The sequence below is a fragment of the Esox lucius genome, chromosome 23 (assembly GCF_011004845.1).
Source record: "Esox lucius isolate fEsoLuc1 chromosome 23, fEsoLuc1.pri, whole genome shotgun sequence".
In the NCBI taxonomy this organism is placed as follows: Eukaryota; Metazoa; Chordata; class Actinopteri; order Esociformes; family Esocidae; genus Esox; species Esox lucius.
Window position 1 is genome coordinate 17,291,979 of NC_047591.1, and position 23,034 is coordinate 17,315,012.

A 23,034-nucleotide genomic window follows, 5' to 3' on the forward strand; every position below is an offset into this window, starting at 1 on the left:
TCAATTCACCACGACATTTAGCCATCAATTCACCACGACATTTAGCCATTAATTCACCACGACATTTCTCACTGGGTCCACACCAACCCGGGATTACACAACCCATCCAGTCAAGTGGAGAGCAAGGGGAATTCCGTCATCAAATGGTTTCCTTATTACCTGTGCCACCTAATATTTAGGACAATACTTTGGCGAGTGGTGGTTACCGGGGGTTGGATTCAGCTTCTGCAAGTTTCATCAAATTGAACTGAAATGGAAGGGACAGGGACCTACTTGAATGTGCTCAACATGAATTTGATTTAGCAAATAAAACATTTTGTTTAGAATAAATAGATAAGAAACAGGCCTGGTTCTTATATGAAAACTGTTGCCTAAACAAATGGTTATCATTGATGTCTGCAAGCACGGTAACTAGATGCACAACCTTGTCTCCCAAAAAGTTACACACCATGTAAAATGCAAAGAAAAACTTAGAAAATAGTACAAAGACAACATATCAAATGTTGAAACTGAAAAATGTTATTGTTTCTTGAAAAATATATGCCCTCTTTGAATCTGATGCCAGGCAACACAATAAAAGAAAAACGGGTCGGGGCAAAAGACCAGAAAGATTGTGTTATGATAAAAAAAAAAAACCTGGTAGAACATCTCACAACTAATTAGATTAATTGGTAACAGGTCATTAACATGATAGGGTTTTAAAAGATCATTCCAGAAAGGATGGGCCTGTCAAAAATAAGGATGGGGATGGGTTCACTACTCTGAAAAGACTGCGCAGGCAAATAGTGCAACAATTTCAGAATAGCGTTTCTCAACGTAACATTGCAAAGAGTTAGAGGATCTCATCATCTACGGTACATAATATAATTAAAAGATTCAGAGAATCCAGAGAAACCTCTGTACACAAGGGACAAGGCCGAAAACCAATATTGGATGGTCATGATCTTCAGGCCCTCAGACGGCACTACAATAAAAACAGACATGATTCAGTAGCGAAAATCACTGCATGGGCTCAGAAACACTTCTGAAAACTGAACCGTACTGTGCACACAGTACGTCGCTGCATCCACAAATGCTAGTTAAAACTCCACGCAAAGAAGAAACCATATATGAACTAGATATGAAGCTTTCTCTGGGCCCGAGCTCATTTGAGATGGACTGAGATGCAGTGGAAAACTGCCCAACGAATCAAAAATTGAAATTATTTTTAGGAATCATGAACACCGCGTTCTCCGGGCTAAAGAGGAGAGGGACCATCCGTGTTGTTATCAGCGCACAGTTCAAAAGCCAGCATCCATGTTGGCATGGAGGTGCATTATTGCACATGGAATGGGTGATTTGCCTCAGTGAAGGCACCATTAACGCTGAACAATATATACAGGTTTTGGAGCAACTTATGCTGCCATCCAGATGACGTCTTTTTCAGGGAGTGGCTTGCTTATTACAGCAAGAAAATGCCAAATCACATTCTGCACACATTACAACAGCATGGGTCCGTAGTAAGAGTCCAAGTGCTAAACTGGCCTGCATGCAGTCTAGATCTGTCACCCACTGAAAAAATGTGGCGCATTATGAAATGAAAAATACAACAAAGGAGACACTGAACTCCTGTATCAAGCAAGAATGGGAAAATATTTCAACAATTGGTCTCCTCAGGATTTAAAAACTTGCAGTATTGTTAAAAGAAGAGGTGATGCAACACAGTGGTGAACATGCTTCTGTCCCAACCTTTTTGAAACATGTTGCTGGCATCGAATTCAAAATGGGCATGTATTATTCCAAAAACAATAACATTTCTCAGTTTCAACATTTGATATGTTGTCTCTGTACTACTTCCAATTAAATACACAGATAAATGATTTGCACATCATTGCATTGTGTCTTAATCTGTGTCTTACGTAGCGTTTTGAAAACAGGGTTGTAGATCTAAAAAAGGTTGTATACTTTCAAACGGTCTCCCTCCAATCTACAATTAGAAGTAAAAAGGTAGAGTGGATAGTGTCTTGGGAATGTATGAGTTGGAATCAAGCCAGTTTTCACTGACTAAAAGAGAGACTTCAGATTCAACTGGATGCAGTGTGGAAAGCTTGATGGTCTCCAAAACACCAACTTGTGCAGGACTCGAACTGATATCACATCTCCTTATCACGTTGTTCTGAATAAAAGCAGACTCCAGTCCAGATAAAGTCACCTGCCCGCAATATCGGCACTCGGGTCCAAGTCCTGGATTAAATTACTACAACACTACTCGGTGCAACAACATTAGTACTTCCAATCCCAGTGACCAATTAAATTTTAAGCTCTAAACACCTGCATCGGTGTCAGACACAAGAGGGGAAAGGCCAACCCAGTGGTCCTCGGAGCCTCGGACGTCGCTGCCAACTTGGCACGGCTCTGGTGCATATTTAATGAGGAGCGTTAATATTCATGGCGGCTCCTTTTCAGTGTCATCTGGCCGAGACGGGACGGCTCTGATAGCTGGTCAGAGGTTAGGGAGTTCGTGAGGGACAAAAACAATGTAGGGAGAGGGAGGGCGCACACGTGTGAGTGGGCGGGTGGACGGTGGGGCGGGGGTGCCAGCGTCTATCCCCCCTGTGGAAGAGGCTGATCCAGGATTAGCAGCAGGGTTTGTCTGTACTCTGCAACCCCAGGGGGAGAGAGGATGTGGATGGAAATGAAGTAGCACCAACAGCGCATTATACAGGCAAACCCCCACCCAAACCCAACCACTACACCTTACACATCTATATTCACTGTAATCAGCAACACACACCTCGGCATCCTGTCAACCCTGTGGTGCTCTTGCTTCACTCACACACACACTCACACACACACACACACACACACACACACACACACACACACACACACACACACACACACACACACACACACACACACACACACACACACACACACACACACACACACACACACACACACACACCCCCACACCCACACCCACACCCACACCCACACCCACACCCACACCCACACCCACACCCACACCCACACCCACACCCACACACACACACACACACACACACACACACACACACACACACACACACACACACACACACACACACACACACACACACCCAAACTCCACAGCCCACATGTAATCAACCCAGCCAGTGACTTAGCGAAATTGCATTAGCCACACATTCCTGGGTCTGATTAGAAACGGTTTGATCCTGTGATTTATTATGTCCATGCCTGGATCTAGAGGAGAGAGAGCACGGGCAAACTAGACTTCTATAACCCCCCCAAATCTCTGAAGGCCGGTGTGTGTGTGTGTGTGTGTGTGTGTGTGCCTGTCTGTTTGTGTATCTGGGTTTGTGCCAGTCTGTCGCTCTGTCTGTGTGTGTGTGTGTGTGTGTGTCTGACAGTCTGTCTGTGTTTGTGTATCTGTGTGTGTCGGTGTTTGTCTATTCTGAGTGTTTCAGGACACAAGGAGAACAGTGAGCAGCAGCGAGAGTTTGTGTGTTAGACTACAACAAAACCAGAGATATCCAAACATTAATAATCCCTACTTAACAAGAGTGTATCTGTTCCCACGTACGCGTGTGTATCTGTTGGTGTAGTCCCTGAGGAAACGCAGGGCTAATCCCCGCCCCCCCCCCACACCCCCGCCCCCCAGTGACAGGGACGTGGCTGTTAGCTAGCTAGCTAGCAGGCAGGCAGACGTCTGGCTGTCCGATTATCTGACTGTCTGAAAGGTCAATGCAGGATCAAAGACGCCTCAGATCTCCGGCAAGAAAACTGACAAGGTAACGAACAATAACAGACCAGTAATTAAACCCACCGCAGACCAAAGCCGACCCGGCCTGCTCTGCTGAGTGAGTTCCTATTCACCTGCTAGCGCGTGCACCTGGGTCAGCGGCGTAACTGAAGGGACTGATATTATAATGCTCACTGCTCACGTGTAGGCCGCACGTCAACTCGGTACAATTCCGTTGATTCGGGACATTACGTGGTCCACCACAAGTGGCACAACTACACAGTGAAACTCTGAGTATTTGTAAATGTACTACCAGTGCTCAAAACGCAAAACAAAAGGTGGTTATGATGTCCAATCCATACCCATGTCAACTGGCCAGGCATAAGGTCACCCTCCCAATATAGCTCGCATAAGATCAAGACAGTTCAATTATGCATGAAGCCCTGGCTGGCACCCGACTACCCACTCCGCCGCTAGGTTCTGACCCACTCCACCGCTAGGTTCTGATGTCTGATTGGCTCCTAATGAGCTGATTCTATTATTAAGGGACAATATCTGCCGCTGTGCTCTCCTGGCCAGGAGGAAACCTCAGCCATGGGAGGTATAAAAATCTAAATCCAAATAGGAAAAGGCGTAAATAGAGTTGGATTAATTATTGAGAGTGTCGTGGCATACTCCGTGGCTCAGTTGGCCCTGGTTCTCATAATGAATGCACAGCTGTCAAGTGTAGACTTCGGAAATAAGCTCAGGTACCATTTGGTTAATAATGAATGTGGTTTCCATTCCCTGGGAGACGTGAAGCACTCTTACAAACAATGGACGTTAGGAGAGGAAAACCTTTGCCGGCTAAATGAACTCAACAACACACAGAAGGTGAAAACCATGTGGTTCTATCCTCCCACCAGAGGGTGGCACAGTTTGTTTTTCTTGTCAGTAATTACGTAAGTACATTGGACTCTCTGATGTGAGGCTTAACGCACCGTCTCTGAAAAGGCAGTGAGTACATTTCCTAAAAGGTACTAATTAAAACAGATGAGACTCACTTTTTACCAAAAATGAATTTTAGTGATCAGAGGGGGGAGAGAGGACAGCAGAGAATGAGTGAAGAGAGAAGAGTGAATATGACCTAATGTTTGACAGCATTAAGACCAAGAAAGGTGAATCAGCGATCACCAGGGGTTAGTTTAACACATATCTACCCAGTGACACGGCAGACAACCGATGTATTAACCAAGGAGATCATTTCAGATTATTTCATACCTACAACCACTTATGTGCAAACATGTAATGACTATGTATTATAACGCCAAAGTATGTTTTAGATAAAAGAGACAAACATAACATTCAGCTTTTAAGATTTTTCTTTGTATAATCAATCTGAAAAAAGTACACAAAATGATTACTGGGTGGAATAATACTTTGAACAACTTTTATGGCAAGATATATAGTTTGTGACAAAATTGATCAAGCTCTGTAAATTTGGTACTGGAATCATTAAAATTAATAATCTCTAAAGCCAAACACACCAGAATGTCTTTCCAAGAGGTGTTGAGTAGCAGGCAGATAGCCTAGCAGTTAGAGCATCTGACCAGTGGCCAATAGGTTGCTAGACCTTTCCATGGCTTCTTTCCATGGAAAGCACTGGGTTTTGACGGACAGCCTTTTCTTGGCAGTGGGTGGTTTATAATGCAGTGTCCTCTTCCTGGCTATTGATCCAAATGCACTACAGACACTAAAATATAATTTAAAAATAAATTAAAAAAATGCTATGCTTTTGTATTACTCCATCACTAACTTTTGTAGAATGTAGAACTTCTTCAATTCATTCAGATTTACAGCCTGACCAATTATTCTTCAAAACTGAAAATGTAATTGTTCACAGGAAAAGGCCAATGACCCTGATTAAGAGAATTGACTTACTCTGTTAACCGGGAGCTTCCACAGCACAGGGGTTGAATACTTTCGGAAGACATATTTATTTGTCTTACAAATATTCCCAAACACAAGACCAATGTCACCTTACAATAACTGGTTTTGAATCAATTAATCAATTAATACAAGACTAATACAAGATTATTTTCTATGCAGTTCCATGGTTGTTCGTGTCATTCATATAGTACAAATAATAACCTGTTATTTACCATTTGATACAGGAATCGCCTGCTTTTGCTATTTCCACGGATAAACAAACATCACTTTAATACACATTTTATTTTTGGGAATAAATCTAATGAGGGTACACTGTAACAGTTTCAACCTTTCAATGTCACCTGCTCTGTCCTACAGTGCAGAGAGGCATCTAGGGAATTAAGTGAAAGACCTTTTACCAGCCTTATACAGGCTAGCCGGCAGTGGTGATGTCTTCAATCTGAGTAAATACTGATGGAAGGAGATTGGATTGACTACAGCTAGTAGGGTGAAGAGCTAGCCCATTATATCAAGGGTGGCATGTGTAGAAAAGAGCCTATCACTTAGCTTTAGACTGTGTGAGTGTGAGGGGGGGGGTCCAGAAATGCCTTTGAAATGACAGTGTCTCAATCTTATTACATTAGCCTGTTGAAATAATGTCAACATGGCTAAAAGAGGTAGCTAAGCTAACCCTACGATCACACCCGTTGACCTTCCCTCAGAACACCACCTACCAATGGCAAAGTGTTAGCCCCAGAGCTCAGACACAATACGGCGCAGTCAAAACAGATCGTGAAGACCTCCGGGGTTCTTTATTAGGAAGTAAACAGCTTCACAGCACTCAGCAGCATTCCAGTTCCAATCTACGGTGTGTTTCAAACAACCCCCATAACTGTGGCCTCTTGACTTGGGCTGTCACAGGTGGGGGGGGGGGGGGGGGGGGAACACACGTGTCACCACACTGTTGATTGGACGCCACTGGAGAGACAGTTCGAAGGACATTTCGTTCCCTTTTATTGTCACCACTTCATGAGAGGGTTTTGCTTTTCAGGGCAGGAGGGAGTGCTGGGCTGGGTTTTGGGAAGATTGAAGGAGGTGGTGGTGGAGTGTTAGACTGTCTACATCATGCACCCCTCTTCCCCAAACCCTCCCTGCCTCTTTCCTCCAATCAGTGACGGATAAAAGGTCAACTGCTGTGTTACTGACAGCCTCCAGATGATGACAGGGCCCACTCTGATTAAAATTAGCCCCAAGTTGGGAAAACACATTTCCCCCTCTCTTCGTCTCCCTCGCTTTGTCTCCGTTAGTCCTGCCTCCTCTCCATGAAGCCCTAACGTCTCCACGAAGCCCTAACGTGTCCACGAAGCCCTAACGTCTCCACGAAGCCCTAACGTCTCCACGAAGCCCTAACGTCTCCACGAAGCCCGAACGTCTCCACGAAGCCCGAATGTCTCCACGAAGCCCGAATGTCTCCACGAAGCCCGAATGTCTCCACGAAGCCCTAACGTCTCCACGAAGCCCTAACGTCTCCACGAAGCCCTAACGTCTCCACGAAACCCTAACGTCTCCACGACCACATACTAGAGGAGCATCTCTCCTACTTATTACCTACTGAGGAAACTGAACCGGTCCCTGGTTTTTATCGTTCTGATTCTGGACTGATCAAGTATACAGTACCAGACGTAACTTTCTAATTTTCTAATTCTTCAGCATTACCGCAAAGCCTTCAGCAACTTTCCACCAGCTCCTCAGTGTCTTTTCCCAGCACCTAAACGATCCTTCAGCCCTGAATCACCTCGCTAAGTCTCGTTACAGAGGGGAACCGTAATGCTGTTATTACAACCCGTGCAGAGCGTTTCCCAGCAAATCACAGGTTCCAGATCTCCTTCTCGACACTGAGCTAATTCAATCATCTCCCACTGATGACATCCTGGATCCTCCACTGGGCTTGATCTCCCAGAGCCCAGGGGAGGCTGGGAAGAGGCGGAAAGACAATCCAAGCCTAATGTAGTTTTAACCATGAACATCGGCCCACTGGAATCACGGCTGAGTCGAAGAAACGCAAAGCATCGTTCGCCACCGCGAGCCCGTGTTGTTGTGTATGTTTCCTTAAAAACAGATGAATAGAAAAACAACCCATTCACTGTAATAGCCTGCCAAGTACCCAAAACACCTACTATTTAATCTTTCAATGCAACGAAAGCACAGAGGTGCCGTGGCAATTCAAATGGTGAATGAAAACGGTGAGGGGAAAGCATGTCATTTATTCCTAGAAGTGCATTTCAATGTCGGGCGCAGAAAAGTATACCCACTGCACCTTTTGTGAACTCATTCATGTCACACCGCACATCAAAACAGCTTTGCAGCCCTCAACCTGGAAACATCATAGTTCAAGCACCATCCATGACCCCTTTTAATACTCACACTGGCTTCTCTAGCTGCAGCCAAATGCTACAGAAAGACCCACAGACGTCACTTTCTTCACTGCAAAAAGTGTGGTTTTCAGATTAAAAAATATATATATCTAACTGATTGGTTACATCTGATTAGTAGCAGAAACCAATAGGTTTGGACAAAGCCTGAACATGAGAGCAAAGCAATGTTTTGGAAAAGTTGACTTTTGGTTTTGATACTGTCATTGGTTACAGATGACCAAATCAATGAGCACTTTTGTTTCATACAACACCACTCATTTTTTTAATCTGGAACAAGGCTTGGGGGGGAACATCATCAATTCTGCCTATTAGGTGGATAGCAAAGCTCAGAGCGAAAGCCTCCGTGCACTATGTAGATGCTTTCTGTTTTGCCGTTATTCAATTTGGAGACAGGGAATGCAAGGAGCAGTGTATAAACGAGTTGGAGGACTGGGGAACAGGCAGCATATCCAGGCGGTAATTGCTTTTCACATGTTCCTTTCCAAATGGAAGCTCTGCGTAGGAGATCATAGAATGTTAACATGGATTTTGTGTATCTGTGTGTTTGTTTAAGTGTGCATTAATGTCTGTTTTTATGTGGTCAGGGTTTGTTCTGAGTTACAAACAGCAGTTTTCTTACATTACACAAGGCTATTTTAGTGCTTTGTATCACCGGACACATTTGGCAACCAACGTCTTCCTTAAACACATTTCAAATAATGTAAAGACCAACGAAACCAATCAAAGCAGGAACAGGAGAGAGAGAGAGGCAGAGAGAGAAACAGAGATCAATCATCAGACTGATAGAGAGCGATAGTGAACATGTACCCAGCACCTTCCCTCCATTTCATTCTCTAATAATTATTGACTTTTCTCCCTGGGAAGTTCAATTCCATTTTCAGGTTCCATTTATGAATATGATAAATCATAATTGAAAGGTTGGCGGAAGTCAAGCATCGATTGCTTCATTTCGAGTCAATGCCGTCGTTACCCTTGAACACAGGTCACTGAAGATAGTGCAGATTAAATTACTGATTTTGCTATCATAAAAACGCTAGATGGGGGGATTATTATATTTTCATGTGTGATCCAGGGAACACAAGTGATATGAAGATGTCTGATTGAGCTATAAACGACTGAGCTATTTTTATCCCACTTGGGCTCTGATTATGAGGGGTTCCATTAAGAACTTCGCCGTTACAAAAGGAATCCCAGACCCATAAAGAAAAGGCCTTGGTCTAGATGACGGGCTTGACAAAACAGAAATCCACAGCACCCTAATTTCCATCCAATTTAAGGTCATGATAAACGGCCACACAGTCCTACAACAGGACATCTAAACAGTTAGCCAACCACGCCACCCTCCCTGGGACTAGTGAGCTAATCCGCAAGCGGGATTCAAACCCTTGTCTTGTAATGACATGGCCAACGGCAAGGCAGTGAATATACCGCAGGGCAATTGAAGTGCCCCCGGACTTTGGTATTTTATTAAATATTGATCAGACAACCAGAGGAGGCACGTGGAAATCAATTTTACCTTTGACTTGACTGGAGGTACAGTGGTGCACGCCCACTATGGAAGAGGCCACACCCCTTGGTTGCTTGTTTGTTAACTGATTAACACCAGCACACGAGGTAGTCGACAGGCAGCAACAAGCTCATCAAAGATGAGCAGGTAAATGGGGACATGGAGTTTAAAGTAGATAAATGCTTCAACGGAACTCTATTAGCTATTTACATCCAGGCCCACACAAACACTCGTCCGTCCCTCCCTCCCTCCCTCCCTCCCTCCCGCCTTTCCTTACATGAGAGAGTCAGTTTTTCCATTTGCACCTCTCTCCCTCCCCACGGTACGGCACAAATCATTTTGACGGAAAACACAGGTCCCGCTCTCATGGAGCAGTCAGTCACTCGACAATACTCCTCCCCACAGCAGCACACAATTATGCATAGATCGGACACGCACGCGCACACGTACACACGCATACGTAAACACACACACCAGTCCGTAAACACACACACCAGTACGTAAACACACACACCAGTACGTAAACACACACAAACATACGTGAACACACACACACACACACACGTACGTAAACACACACACACACACGTACGTAAACACACACACACACGTACGTAAACACACACACACACGTACGTAAACACACACACACACACACGTACGTAAACACACACACACACACGTACGCAAACACACACACACACACGTACGCAAACACACACACACACACACACACACACACGTACGCAAACACACACACACAATCCCTTTGTGACTCAATTGAGTTGGACTACTAGGAAGAGGGGAGTCTTTTGTTTGCCAACAAGGCAACTTTGAATATCAAAAGGGAGGAAGGGCAAAGCGACCTTGTCTGGGTGGGCGGAGGGTGTTTGGAGGGCAGGAGGCCAGGAGACAAAGTGTTGTATTTCGTCATGTTTTACGAGTCATTTCTACTGTTCTGTTACAGTGCTGACACACAAAATAATATACAACCACACAATGTCCTGAAAACAATTTAGAGCTAGTTTCCTAAAATAATTATGAAACAAAACAAAATGTGATTAAAGACTTTGGATTGAAGTATTCAAGACCTTCTGGAAAACGACACAGATGACCACCCGCTTTGCCCTTTCCCGACCACCGCTTTGGAGCGGATAAAAACGGGAAATAAAAAAGTAAAGTAGCTGCCTGTATTCACAGCCATGATAACATATCTGTACCTCGGAAGTAGCTTCACTGTTTTCATCATTTATTCATGGGGTTTGGAGTGAATGGAACGAAAAGAAAGTGGCTTCATGATTCCAGACGGGATGGAGAAAGCCTCCATCTCTCTCTCTGCTCCGAGAGCTAGCGGATGGAAGATTGCACATTTACGGACACGTACGCTCCTTACCTTCCGACACACACAAACACACACACACACACACACACACACACACACACTGTCTCACACATAGCAACCACACACCATCCCCCCATTCCCACACACACACTTTCTTCGCACAGAGCCCCACACATCCAGCTGTGGATACATATGGAGCTGTAATGAAGCCTTCAGATGAAGCTGTGAATTTATCGAAGCGTATAAGGCGTGCTTCACTGGAGAGTCAGTGTAATTAAGCTTCCTAAGCTTTGGGCGCGTTTTCGTAATGAGGAAGACGTGGACACACACACACAGACACACACACAGACACACACACAGACACACACACACACAAGTTTGTATGGCTATCCTCAAGGGGACCAGAAAATTGCATGATCCCTTGCCTTAATCTTAACCCTAAACCTAACCCTAACCTCAACCTGAATAAAGTAACATTTATGCCTAAACCTTACCTAGATGTAATGCCTAAACTTAACCCTAAACTTAACCAACAACGCCTGGGGCTTAAAGAAACCCAAATTCTAACTCTAAAATGAATTTTAACCCTAAACCGGAAATTGACTGTTTAGCAAAGGCTTATTTCACTACAGTACCAAATAATCTATTGAATTTATGGGGGGTACCTACACGGGTCTCTAGGGGACAAGAGGAGCTAAGACTTCGGTCACAAAGCGACGTAGGTCCTTGTGGTGGCAGCAGTTCAACACCTGTAACTAGAGACAATGCCGACTGACACAAGTACAGCCTTCTGTTTCCATGGCGAAACACAGCGCCCTTCCGTCTGTAAAGAGACACGACGGACTGATTTGGATTTGATTGCCAGAGCCAGTAAACATCACACCCCAACCTCCCGAGCAGCAAACTGACACCAGCTAATACAGAAAGTATACTGGTGATAATTGAATGTGTCACAGTGTATCAAGGTGAGACATTCTGTCGAGTGTAGAAAAGACAGCCGACTTTAACCGCCGAATAATCCCCTCTCCAGCCTAACTCATTAGCTCCATCACGCTAGCTCCCTCTCACCGCTTCCCATGTCCCCAGTCATCTCCCGAGCATCCTCCCCTCTACCCAGTCACCCCTCTACCCCACTACCCCTCTATCACCTCACCCCTCAATCCCATTACGACTCTACATGTATACTTCTCACGCTCCTGCTCTCTCATGTCCTGTTCCTCTGATTCTATCCCAGGCTGTCTCTACACTCCTCTCAATCCCAGATTTTTTTCTTCTTTCCTCCGCTATCTGTCTTTCCATCCCCCTCCCTTTCTCTCTCTGTTCTATAGGCTGCTTCATTCTGAAGAGTGCGATCAACGTCTCACTGTCTCTATATACTTTCCTACTTCTAATTTATACTTTTTTTTTTTTTATCCCTGAATAGCTTCTACTGCGTGATGAAAACAATGACTTTTAACCCCGGCTCATCTCTCCATTGAACTATGCTTTTTCACTTTTCTAAATAATTTCATTCCTTCAATCTCTCTCTGCCATTCAAGGCCCTAGCAGTCTATCCGAGGAACCCGAGGTATGCATTGTGACAGCAGAAATGAAAGGCAGCGAAATCTCATCTTCTTTGAACGCCGCCAGGCATTCAACCACCGGCCCAAATATTGTTTTTCTTCTCTTTCTCCACATCTGAGCTGCCAGGGGTGGGAAGGAAAAAGTGAGCCTCTATTTAAAACCCATTTGGGTATTTTCAGGGGATTAAATGTTAATCTGGACTTTGTGTGTGCAGCTGGCATGCTAAGTTAGCGTTGACTGGCGTTTCCTATCAAAAACCCAATCACACCTTGAGGCCTGCAAGTGAGCGACGTTAAAATATTTCTACTCAGCGCAAAACAGAAAATCCGCAATGTCCAACCCGCCTCACTACGGTTCCCCCAAGGTCTTTCAAACATTTGCTTCAAATGCGAACAGGAAAATATTGACTTGTAACCAAATGCGCATGACTTGTGAATCCTCTGCTTGTCCCGGCGCCCCTCCCACTTCCAATGTCTCGGACTAACGGGGTGCGAAGAAAAAGAAAAGAAACAAGGACACAAGCAGGCAAACACTGATGTCAGGCAACGCTGATTGAAACCACAAGGTCATCGTGGAGCGAGGGACCCAGAGGAGTGAAAAGAGACAAAAGAAAAGCCATGTAGCAGAGAGACTCTCTAGGGCCTCACTCTCGACTCTACTCCCGGCTCTGTGACAGTCCAGCCAGCATTGGGATCTGTTATGTTCTCTCGCTCTAGCTTCTCTTTAACTCCCTCTCCCTCTCTCTCTCTCCACATCAAGCCACCTCCAAACAGTTAACTGCTGATTAAACAACTACACTATACTTCTCCCAGAAGATTGATGTAGATATTACCTAGATGGAAATGGAAAATCAGGGGAAAAAATGGTGTACAATAATTGTAAATGAAAGAATAAACCTTTTCCGCTTGCATTCCTTCCCCATGTATATATATGCCAACCAATTTCAGTTTGTTGTAAATACATAATACATAATGACTTTAAACAGAAACAAATGTTTATCATCTTTAAATAGAGTGTTTAGACTACAACAACTGCGCGTCATTAAAATAACATTAACATAATAGGTAAAAACTATATTCTATTCACACAGCGTAATGAGAAACTCTCCCTGGACCAGAGGTACGTAGTGACACTCAACACATGCAGACACAGCACTTAGGCCTTCCGTCCTGGAAGGACCAGAAACTCGCTGTCTTTTACCTGGTAACTAACATGGCACTCCTCATTGAACAAGTGATGTGGAAGGGGACAGTAAAAATAGTTGAGGTGCCAGGGTCAGACTACCTTAGTAGCTTTCCAATGATAATTGTCACTTCTACATTGTTTCCACACGTTTTCTCTGACCCCCCTCCCCCCACACACACACACACACCCCTCCCTCCTCACCTTGTAACTCCCCACTCTTGCTGTACAATTCTCTCCTCTGCTCCCTCAAGTAGGCACTCATGCTGATGGCGTGAGACGAGGACTCAAACCTGGAAGAGAGAAAACCAAACTATCACTCTAACCCGGACCCAGACTATTGCCCTAACCAGGACCCAAGTTGTCATGTGGTGGAAAATGTTTTTATTTCTAATTACAATGAAATCATGCTGCTTATTACTATCTAAAACAGAAAGTAAAGTATGATCAAACAATTGCGTAAGGCCACTGTGGGCTGTGAAGAGTCTATAGGCCTGAGCTCAACTTTGGACGGGGAGCACTTGACCTGACTCTGCTGAGAGTGCTGTTAAATGCTCCAGGTCCAAATACATAATAAAGATGTAATTGTTTTTAAAAATATGCAGTCTCTCTGCCTCTTCTTATTAACATTTCCACGACTGTCAATAACAATTGGTTCCTAATGGGCGTACCTGGTTACATTACGGTATTAACTAGCACCTTGATTTTGGAATGGTTTGGTTGTGGCCTATAGTTTTCCAGGCTTTATCCACTCCTGGCCAAAAAGCTATTGCAAATGAGAAGTTTACCCCAGGAGAAGACTTGGGTTTGGGAAACATCCAATAACGACATTTTCAGTCTGTATCTTACTTGAAGAGAGACTGCTTGGCACGTTGAGGTTTCTTCTTGGCAAAGAAGGCTGCAAACTCACTGCCAGTGCTGGCGTAGGAAAGCTGGGCAGAGGGCTCGGAAGCACTTTTAGTGTTCTTCACATCCAGGTAGTCCATCAACAGAACCTAGGAAGAAAACCCATTAAGGATAGATTTAGGGCATGAAAAGCAGTCCAACTCCACCTACATAAAAACAGACATAGGGGATGTGTTCGATGATTCATCAAGGACATTGATAAGTTAGACCCACACAGCAGATACTAGTATAGCCATGGTAGGGTATCTAGATACTACTATTATATCCAGGGTAGATTAACCAGATACCCTACCCTGGATAACATAGGTGTATCTAGATAATTCTATTATATTCAGGGTAAGATATCTAAATACTGCTGTATAGATTTATCTCCAGCTATGACATTTAATAATCCTTTTAAAACTTAACGGCAGTTGGTCAAATCAACCAGCAGAAGACAGGGCCATACATGTTTAGAACACATCTATGCGTCTCAACCATCATGAAAGTTCACATTGCGCCATCAGATTAATAGAAAATATTTTCCAAATTACCATGAAAAGCAGTTTGTGCGTTTCCCAAAATATAACCCTTCCGTTATACAAACACAATTTTGGGGAGCAAAATCCTGTTATGTATTGGTATTGTTATCAGTACGTTGCCAATGACCAGCAAGGTGCTTTATGGGTAACATTTGCAGCTTCTCTTGCACTTACTCTGGGTATGTACAAGTTATTTCATGACAAATATCTAAGCAACCGTGTCAGATAACTGCCTGAATACGTTACGAAGACCATTGTCTGAGCTGGAGCATTAAACATCTCTCTATTCAACCACCACTCAACATTTTGTTTCATACTTGCATAGCAATTGGATAAACAAGGACTTTAGCTAGAAGCCAAATGACCCGTGTCAAAAGAGCAAGCTCACTGAACAGACAATGCCCATTACTACTTTCACATGAGGAGGCATGTCAGTTGCCAAAAAAGTCATCCAATTCCCGGTAGAATTAGAATTAACAAGTCTCGATTAGATGCATTTCATGTTTCTCAAATTAGGATTTATCCAGCAGAGTGGGGTAGAGAACAGTTTTGATTGTAGGTTAATGGATCTAAGCAGTAGAACAATGTCATATAATACATAGAGCATTATGATCGAAATTGCCAGTCAACAGATAACAAATAACTTTTGTCAACTGCTGAAAAAGACTACAATTAAAAAGAGTGGTCAAGCATCTTGCTCCAGCATAGAAGGTTCCGGATTGTTTCCCTGACAACTACAAACATTGTGGATTCATGTGCTACAGTTTTTTTTTGTTTGGTTATGGTCGGGTCGAAATACAAGTTTTATCTCTTCTAAATATATAAGTCTATAGGACTTAAGGGTGTAAACAAACAGTAATGTACTTTTAAGAGAGAATGCAGGCTGCGCGAACGCAGTTCAAGATTATTTGAGTTACAATTCTGGTCGCCTAGTGATGGACTTTAGTCCCACTTCAGATGTGACGTTTCTTTAACCACTAAGGAAATGCTGGTGCAGTGGCTGTTTGAAACCATCTCCGGAGAAGGTTCTGTGCAGGCGCGTGAGTAATGCAACCTTACAGATATAACCCTGTCCCAAACCCAAAGCACTTGAAGGGGCCAGAGTCCATATGTCTGAATAAGGAATAAATATGTTTGAGGGCACTACAGCAATCAACATATCCCATCATATCTTGCCTAGGGCGGCCTAGGGAGACAGGAGCATGGGTAGGATTATTTCGTACTGCTGCTCGAACACACCGTCTTTCCCACTTTCTTTATTCTCTCAAAGCAGAATATTTTATTTATTTATCACCCCAATTTCTAAATCTGTCTGCAGATTTATAACACTCTCCATCCAAGTCGCATTAAAGTTCATAAATATCTTATTGAGATCTAACAATAACCCCAGATTGACAGATATATATATATATATATATATATAAAAAAACTAAATTGGGAGGAAACAAAGTTAACTTTCCCCATTGTCTTCCTCCAGTACATCCCCATTTCTCACTCTCAGGGAACCAATATGCTCCGAATTACTTTCCCATTCGTAATGGCTTCATAATTTAGTGAGACTATTTAACCCCCGCCGTTCTAATTCGGACCACCGTGGCGGGGGGCGTCCCAAAGTGGGGCGAGAGTGATGGAACAGCAGATGGAAATCCATCTGACCTCTAATGATGTCATTACCACTGGAGAGAGGGAAAGAGCAGGACCGCGGTCACAAGCACGCACGCACGCCCCTCCTTCAAACAGATCCATTCGCTCCCCCATTCGTCTCTCTCCACCATCGCTCAAGCGCCCACTCCACCCCACTAACACCCTCGGCTAGCTTCCTGGACTAGCGACAGCGCACAAGACTAGCGTTGAATGCTAACTCTGTCAGGGTATTAATTACTAATGACACCGTGATCTGCCGATGAGCGCGGGCCACTGCCTTAACTTAATTAAATGCCAGCGTTTGACTGCTGAAGGGGCTACGGCCCTACTTCCATTGCATTAGCCGAGGGAGGGAGTGAACTTTGGAGGCTATTAAGCACACCGATAGGACAGATCGAGACCTGCTATGATAGGAACATATTAGGGGAGCAATGAGAGGAGAAATAATTGACAGAGCGAAAGAGAGGAATAATCAGAGAAAGAGAGGTAAATAGTAGAGTTTAGAGAGAGAAACTGAAAAGAGGACTCACTTTGGATTATTTATTAGGCCTTGCTTATTTTTCATATGCAAATGCATCCCATGCTAATAAAGCCATTACACTGAATTGAAATCAAGCAACAGGTATCGAGAGCACCTGGCATAAATTTGACAGGGCGGCGACATTCTAGCGGGCTTCCCTACATTTGTTAGGGGCATTCATCTACTAAATAATCTCTCTGAAGATCCTGAGACAACAGTATGGTATGAGAAATGGATCAGAATTCTCAGTTGAATCACTGAAATGGCTTAATATTTACTTCCCCTTGATAAACGTTCCTGTTAAAGCGTCTGTTCGGCACAGAACTAGGTAATGTCTAGCTATGTGAATGAATGACAGCTTCAACATCATTGGTGCCTCGTCGCCAAGGCAACAGGTGGTCATTCATGACTTCTTGCGGTAAAACCACACCGTAATAGAAAAGTGACGAAATCGTACTTCAAACTGCGTGATTACCAACAGGTCGGCTTCCCAGACATCCGTGAGTTACCAAACACAGGAGACCAGACCGCGTGCCCCCCTCTGTGGGCATGCGAGGGTACGCATGTGCACAGCAGGTGATGTAGATCAGCATTATTTCAGCAACAGTAATAACGCACTCCAAACACTTCTCTCCTCAAACACCTTTTTCCTCGAACACCTCCCTCCTCCTATTAGACAGTCACCTTTACCAAAGCACAGAGCTCATTACACCAACAGCGCTACAACAACACTGTCCCTTTCTCCAGACAGTCACAAAACCAACACAGGGCAAAAGGATGGACAGTGAGGGGGGGTGAGGGAAAGACAAGAGGGGAGTGGAGAGGAGGAGAGAGAAATAAAGGAAGGAGGACGCGTCCAGGGCCTCTATAACAAGTTGTTCTGCGGGAGGACACAGAGATGCACATCAACACTTACGAGGTCATAAGGCATGTCTCTGTCCCCCATTAAACAACCTGGACGCAGGTGAACACAATTAATTGGTCAATGTGTGCCTGGAACAACTAAACAATGAATGCCTCAATGTGTGCCTGGAACAACTAAACAATGAATGCCTCAATGTGTGCCTGGAACAACTAAACGATGAATGCCTCAATGTGTGCCTGGAACAACTAAACGATGAATGCCTCAATGTGTGCCTGGAACAACTAAACGATGAATGCCTCAATGTGTGCCTGGAACAACTAAACGATGAATGCCTCAATGTGTGCCTGGAACAACTAAACGATGAATGCCTCAATGTGTGCCTGGAACAACTAAACGATGAATGCCTCAATGTGTGCCTGGAACAACTAAACGATGAATGCCTCAATGTGTGCCTGGAACAACTAAACGATGAATGCCTCAATGTGTGCCTGGAACAACTAAACGATGAATGCCTCAATGTGTGCCTGGAACAACTAAACGATGAATGCCTCAATGTGTGCCTGGAACAACTAAACGATGAATGCCTCAATGTGTGCCTGGAACAACTAAACGATGAATGCCTCAATGTGTGCCTGGAACAACTAAACGATGAATGCCTCAATGTGTGCCTGGAACAACTAAACGATGAATGCCTCAATGTGTGCCTGGAACAACTAAACGATGAATGCCTCAATGTGTGCCTGGAACAACTAAACGATGAATGCCTCAATGTGTGCCTGGAACAACTAAACGATGAATGCCTCAATGTGTGCCTGGAACAACTAAACGATGAATGCCTCAATGTGTGCCTGGAACAACTAAACGATGAATGCCTCAATGTGTGCCTGGAACAACTAAACGATGAATGCCTCAATGTGTGCCTGGAACAACTAAACGATGAATGCCTCAATGTGTGCCTGGAACAACTAAACGATGAATGCCTCAATGTGTGCCTGGAACAACTAAACGATGAATGCCTCAATGTGTGCCTGGAACAACTAAACGATGAATGCCTCAATGTGTGCCTGGAACAACTAAACGATGAATGCCTCAATGTGTGCCTGGAACAACTAAACAATGAATGCCTCAATGTGTGCCTGGAACAACTAAACGATGAATGCCTCAATGTGTGCCTAGAACAACTAAACGATGAATGCCTCAATGTGTGCCTGGAACAACTAAACGATGAATGCCTCAATGTGTGCCTGGAACAACTAAACGATGAATGCCTCAATGTGTGCCTGGAACAACTAAACGATGAATGCCTCAATGTGTGCCTGGAACAACTAAACGATGAATGCCTCAATGTGTGCCTGGAACAATTAAACGATGAATGCCTCAATGTGTGCCTGGAACAACTAAACGATGAATGCCTCAATGTGTGCCTGGAACAATTAAACGATGAATGCCTCAATGTGTTTCTAAACAATAAATGCATTCCATGCCTTGAATGCTACACTAACAGGATAATGCTAATTGTTTTCCACTTCCGCTGATCATCTGAACCGCTGATCTTTACTAATAATTCCCTTTGAAGTCAGGTTCATGTTTCAGATAAGGGATACAGGCAATGCAGGCCACTAACGCACTCGTTAGAAGCTAAGCCACTGATTTTGACCAGTCACTGACGTCACCATTTCTGACACCACACTATTCAAATGTAGCCTAGCAGCTCAAAAAAGGGAACCATTGAGGTGTATAAAAGCAGCTAATAATCACCTTTCCTTCCTAGCACTGACTGACAGCTATTTTACTAGGAAGGTTTGGCGGTCTCACCCATCAGTTCAATGTTACGTGACTAAAACGTCCAAAATAAGACATCCACTCACATACGGTAAGACACAGAGATGTAGCGTAGCCTCTAGCCTCAGATCTGGCAACCCAAAGACAACCGTGCAGTCTAGGCCCTGATGTCCCCACGGATGACACATGACAGCGTTCCATTACGGTGGGGGCAGACTCTGCTGACCCCTACCAAACAGCTGCCATGGTACAGCCCGAGATCGGGCCAACAGTAAAGAGATGAGAATGTCAACAAGGGTGACTTGCGCGGCAAATGTGACCTTGGCATGGGTGACTGGCAACTGACGGGCACTTCAGGCTAGCGGTCATCCCAATCGGAACCAGACGAGATGTGAGGCCTGCACTTCTAATATTCATGGCCGTGTCCCAGGAACCATCAGCAGGAAAAGGCTAGTGAGAAACCAAAGATGGCTCTTTAGGGCCGATGATAAAAGTCCGGAGCTCATGAGTGAGTGTGTGTGAGCATGTACACAAGCACACACAGACGCACACACAGACGCCCAGGTGTTTGCCACTTTTTTCGGTTCCCCCACACAAAGACAACCACTTCATTAGCCATTGTTCCCATTTACCAAGTAACTACACGCTCGAGTGACTTGGGCCGGGTCCCACAGCTATATCAGACCACTGGGCTGTGGTTAGCGCCAATCTGCTCCGGGGAAATGGCATTATGGACGTGTGCCACCGTCGTTCATTACCAGCCTCCCCAACCTGTGTCTTTGTGCCGGGAGAGGAAGTGTGTGGTTTAATGAGCAGAATACACAAGCCTCGGTTATGTCCATTAGTCCTAACGAATCAGTGTAATTAAACCACCGAGCCCAGTGAAGGGGGTCCAGGTGAACAGTGGTGCTGGGCCGGCTGACGAGTCCATTAAAAAGGAAATGGGGGTGGGGGTGGGGGCACCGTTTACTTTTTTCCATCGAAGTCGTCCAGGGAATTATCTCGGTAATCAATGAGTTCTTTGATTGTTCCACTCCACTGTTTCTCAGTCACGACTCAATTGCAAGCTTTCTACTGAAATCGGTTCCTCTGGGGAGTCCACGGAATACAGTGTTCTCCTAGGTTACATACTGACTGATATCTCAGCTGGTGGCTTCGTGTGAAAGCCCAAAACTGGCCTCTGCACTAAAAGGTGTTATTTCTGGACATCCAACAACCTTAGTGGGTTCAGAGAAAAGCTTTGTCTTCCTCTGTCCACTCTGGGGTGGACCACAGCAGACTTTCAAGAGGTTCCAAGGGGACCGTACCACCTTCCATCATCCCTCAACTTTGACAACGGAAGACATGGCAGTTCGTTGTATTTCCTAGTTACGGAACCGTGTCCAGAATCCGTCTTGTGGAGGAAACAGAAAGGAAGACGAATGTGAATTAATAGCAAGTTGAGGTGACCACTGCTTTGGTGAAGGGGATAAACAATGTTAAACAAGCTCCTTTCAGGTACGCAAACATACAAAACCAGTCCTGCATCACAGCACCTTGACTGTGTGCCCACACACACGCACGCACGCACGCGCACACTCGCACACACCAAATAATTGATACCTGAGCCTTTAGAGAAACTGTTGTGCATAACCAGGAGAGGGAGAAGCTGACAAACATTTATAATCTCCCGTTCTCCCAAACACACAGAGGGGAGGAGGGAATTTCGAAACAGTCAATATGCTAGATTTCAGTGCACTCCGGAAATATGTAAATATGACACAGGGGGGTGGGGTGGGGTGGGGGGGGGGGGGTAGTAAAATAGTGACATGTTGATTAAAACGTTAGGGGAGGAACAACACAATGATGTCTCAGCGCATCATATTTAATTAAAACAGATTATTGTCGGCGGGCTGTTGTTTCCCTGGCAGTTCAATTCTCCTTGTTTTCACTTCGCTGACAAGCCGTAAGGAAGGCCTGCATATTTAAGCCGCTCATATACTACTTATATATTTATATAGTTTCCACATAAGGCTCTCCTTTGTCTTGGCTAATCTCTCGCTGTGCGATGATTTATTCAGCGTGGTTTGGCTGCAGCCAGAGCTCTCGCTGTGTCAACGGAACAGGAGGACAGTGTAATCACCATTACACCTGCAATGTGTCATAGAAGCATACATTGAAGCAGGGCCAGCACATTGAACTTGCTAAACAGCAGAAACAGGTGACATAGAAGCATACATTGAAGCAGGGCCAGCACATTGAACTTGCTAAACAGCAGAAACAGGTGACATAGAAGCATACATTGAAGCAGGGCCAGCACAGTGAACTTGCTAAACAGCAGAAACAGGTGACAGAAGCATACATTGAAGCAGGGCCAGCACACTGAACTTGCTAAACAGCAGAAACAGGTGACATAGAAGCATACATTGAAGCAGGGCCAGCACACTGAACTTGCTAAACAGCAGAAACCGGTGACACAGGACTAGCAAACACACCTAAGGGACTCTAGACTGGGCCGTGCATTGAACACTTTCCAGAATTTTCTAATTCTGGACATGATTTTCACTCCCAGAAAACAACCCGGCCTTCCGTCTTGGCAATTCATTTATTAATTCCATTCTCCTTATTGTTAATTCTGTGTTTTGTATAAAAGTTTAGTGAAAACATGAAGCCAGTACACCTGTCTAGAGGTTCTTGATTTGTTAATTGTACGTAGGGTCCAGAGATCCTCGCCACGGCTTATTAAAAGCAGTAGTCTGTACTCAGCAGCGACGGCTGGCCAATCAACATGGTACCCAAGCTATCACAGATACAACATGGCATCACAGAGGAATGCGCGGGCGCTAGGCAAATTAGCCAAAACGTTATAATCCTTGCCAAAATATAGGCTTAGGTCAATTAACATTGTCCCGGGGGGGGGGGGTTCAGGATGTTCTTATGAGCTACGGTCTTTGGTCTCAGCCAGAGCATCTGGTCATAGCTCCTCTGATGGCATGTGGAATTCATTTGTCCGTGCCTTTTGAAAATATATTTGCTTAACCACCATGAAATGACGCTGCTTGCAAGAGGGGGGGAAAAAAATCAAACAATAGCCTTTAAAGTGGAGTTTTTAGATAAGTACGTTTCTTAGCACGCCAAGAATTGCATCTAATTTCA

General features: G+C 44.5%; 1 protein-coding gene across 1 annotated transcript in view; it reads right to left on the minus strand.

The window, feature by feature from the left end:
- Window positions 1-23,034, minus strand: part of exoc4 (exocyst complex component 4) — a 123,364-nt gene that overhangs the window by 73,302 nt on the left and 27,028 nt on the right. The window contains exons 8-9 of the mRNA XM_013140204.4: window positions 14,511-14,656; window positions 13,866-13,954 (exon numbers count right to left, since the gene is read on the minus strand). Of these exons, the coding sequence (XP_012995658.3) occupies window positions 13,866-13,954; window positions 14,511-14,656 (235 nt within the window). The remainder of the gene's footprint in view (window positions 1-13,865; window positions 13,955-14,510; window positions 14,657-23,034) is intronic.